The sequence below is a fragment of the Buceros rhinoceros genome, unplaced genomic scaffold (genome assembly GCF_000710305.1).
Source record: "Buceros rhinoceros silvestris isolate BGI_N320 unplaced genomic scaffold, ASM71030v1 scaffold11005, whole genome shotgun sequence".
Taxonomy (NCBI): Eukaryota; Metazoa; Chordata; class Aves; order Bucerotiformes; family Bucerotidae; genus Buceros; species Buceros rhinoceros.
The window spans coordinates 34,683-37,540 of record NW_010411173.1 but is presented as its reverse complement, the minus strand read 5'-3'; the positions used below and the strand labels follow the sequence as shown (position 1 = coordinate 37,540).

General features: G+C 47.2%; 1 protein-coding gene across 1 annotated transcript; it reads right to left on the bottom strand.

Moving 5' to 3' along the window:
- Positions 1–1,148: 1,148 nt before the first annotated feature.
- Positions 1,149–2,039, bottom strand: LOC104493261 (ankyrin repeat domain-containing protein 9-like). The gene has a single exon (XM_010135911.1). The coding sequence runs from the start codon at positions 2,037–2,039 to the stop codon at positions 1,149–1,151; it is 891 nt and encodes a 296-aa protein (XP_010134213.1).
- Between the last annotated feature and the right edge of the window lie 819 nt (positions 2,040–2,858).

The window sequence follows — 2,858 nt, the reverse complement described above, 5'->3', positions numbered from 1 at the left end:
TGAAGAGACAGGGCTTTGCCTGGGCAGCGAGGAACAGAGATCTCCAGAAACCAGGGCAGCCTCAGCCCTGCTTTCTGCAAGCACACCCTGCCTGCAGTGCCCAGGGGAGTCAATGGGAACGTCTTGTCTTTCCCAGGATCAGGCCCTCTGTCTGGACCTGGGTGGCAAAAAAACTCTACTTGACAACAACTTTTAACAGAACATCATACCCCAGCCTAGGATAATGAGCAAATACTGGTGGCTCTGAGACCCACTGGGAAACCAAGTAAGGAAGCTATGTCTCTTGTGGAGGTACACTCAGCGGTAACACACGAGCCAAGGAGCAGAAAATGTCACTTGTGAAGGACGGGGCTCCCACTGGCTCTGCTCTGATTTCCTCTTGTTTACTGGACATCAGGGGAAATGTTTCCTTCCCCATTGCACAAGCCTGTAGAGGCATCAAGGCTGGGACTGCCTTTAACTCCCTCGCTTCCAGGTGAGACAGGATGCTATTCTGCTGATCTCTATTTCCCCTCCTCCCCTCCACCCCGAATACACACTCACTGCCCTTCTCTGAACCCTGAACTCATGCCCTCCGTGCTGTGATCTGCTGTAAAGTAACTCAGTAAAATCAGAGACCCTGCAAGGCTGTCTCTATATCCTTGCAGCATCAGCTGTGGACTTTTTGGTTATTACCAGATGATGCTAGGTCATTGTTAGAAAGGAAACTTGATGTTTGAACCCTGTTGGTACAGAATGGTGTTTTCTCCCAGCTCTGGCAGAACACAGACCCATAGTCACACCATTTGAAAATCCCACAGGGCACATAGTTCCTTTTTACGCAGGTAGGATACACAGGATACAGTTATCATATCGGGAATTCAGATACACTGATACCAGCCCACAGCTAAGAAATCAAATGTAACACAGTCTAGACTACAATTAACCCTTCACATGCACAACAAAACAGAAAACAAGGAAGGCTTTTGCCTTTAAAAGTGCCGTGCCTGCAGTAAATTAGAAAAGACATTTAAAATCTTGTCACAAAATGTTGGATTTTCCAGCATAGCCTAATAGGTTAAGTACTAAAATCACACTAAAAAGCAGAGGGTGGTGGATGACCAGCTCCCCTAAGTTGCCTTTGAAAATCCAAGACCCAGCGAATAAAGTCAAGGAAAAACATTTACCACATTTTTTGTTGGTAGCTTTTTGCCATAGGATGGTAAGGGCTTTAGTGCCTGAGGTATAGGTAGTTCCTGGATGCTTTTAGGGAAGTGGGAGGGGGGTAGAGTCTGGAGAATAGTTTGCATAGCTTGCAGATATAAAGAAGCAGGTGTGTTCCCCACCAGGCTGTTGAATTTGTCTTCCCCCAGCAAAGCTGTCCAGTGGTCCGGATGCTCCTGCAGAACTTTCCGCATCTTAAACTGTGGGTTGGGCATGAAGAGCAAGAGGTAGTCGAGGCAGAGCTTCTTTGATGCCACATTGACTTTGGAGTCCCACATCTGCTCCAGGATGACGTCCAGTGGGGTAAGCCCTTTACTGTCCTCTATCCTGGGAGAAGCTCCATTCCCGAGGAGGATGAGGACTGTCTCTGACCTCAGCAGTTCACAGGCAAGGTGCAGGGGGGTTTTCCCATCTTCCAGATGAAAGCAGCCAGTCCTGTTGATGTAGGAGTTCAAGCTGGGGAGCTTGTGTGCAATTTTGATGATCAGCCCCAAGATATCTCTCCTGTCATATGTGACCGCCATGGCCAAGTGAGGAGCAGAGGATGGGCAATAGCAGAAGTGTTCCCCAGGCACCTTGAGAGCCTCCTCTGGAAAATGAGACAGCAGATACTGAGCATAAGGCAGGTGGTTATGCACCACTGCATAGAGAAGGGCTTCTGAAGGTGAGTAGGTTCTTAGGCTGGCATTTTCCTCCCAGTAAAAATATTCCATAGTCCTCATGTCTTCCAGCATCCACACAGGCTTGTGATCTCTCACAGCCTGGTAGAACATATAGGATAAGAACTTGCAGTGCCTGCTCTGATCATCCTGCAGGCTGGCCTGGTTACCGGCCATGGCTCAGCAAATAAAGAGCAGCTCCACGTAAAATCACTCCAGACTGTGAGAAGTGTGCACTTGGAATGCAGATCCTGATGCTGCTGCAACCTTCAGGCTGTCATTGCTGCCTGGACTCACTAGCTGGAATGCATGGGCTGATCATCTCCACCCATTCATTGTTTTTCCCCTCACTGCAGTGGTTTTGTTTAGGTAAGCACAATCCCACAGGCTCGGTTAACCCATGCCATGCAAGCAGATGGTTAGTAAGTACATCCCGCTTTGCGTGTGGCACAGGTTACTGGAACGCTGTCAGACTGCGAGTGATTTTATACACACACAGCTACAGAGGAGAGAGGGAGAGACTAAAATTAGCTTGAGAGGTGAGGCGGATTTCTGTCTGCATTTCGTGTCTACCCAGATTAGCTCATACATTGCAGTAAGTGCAATAGTAATATTCATCTTTTTTTATATGTTGCTCTCACGCACTCAGCTCATTATATAGTAAAAAATATGTAGCGGTGTAAAATGCTTCACAGCTGATAATACACATGATTATATGCTCAGGAAATCGAGGGATTGGTAGCTGCAGCCTTAGGAAGGGATCCCTATTTTATAAATAATGGTACGGCTAGCCACTTAGGAGACGCCAGTGTTAATGGATTGACAATAAGGCGTTCATGATTTTTAAGATCCCAGCATTAATCTCTGCAGAGGAAAGAGTCAAACAGTATGGAGGTCAAACTATGCCTGGAGTTATAAAGCATATTGCTCGGTTTAAACGCCTGCCTTTGTTCAGCAAGGAAATATCTGAAGTGCCTCTCTCCTGCACAGCAAGTA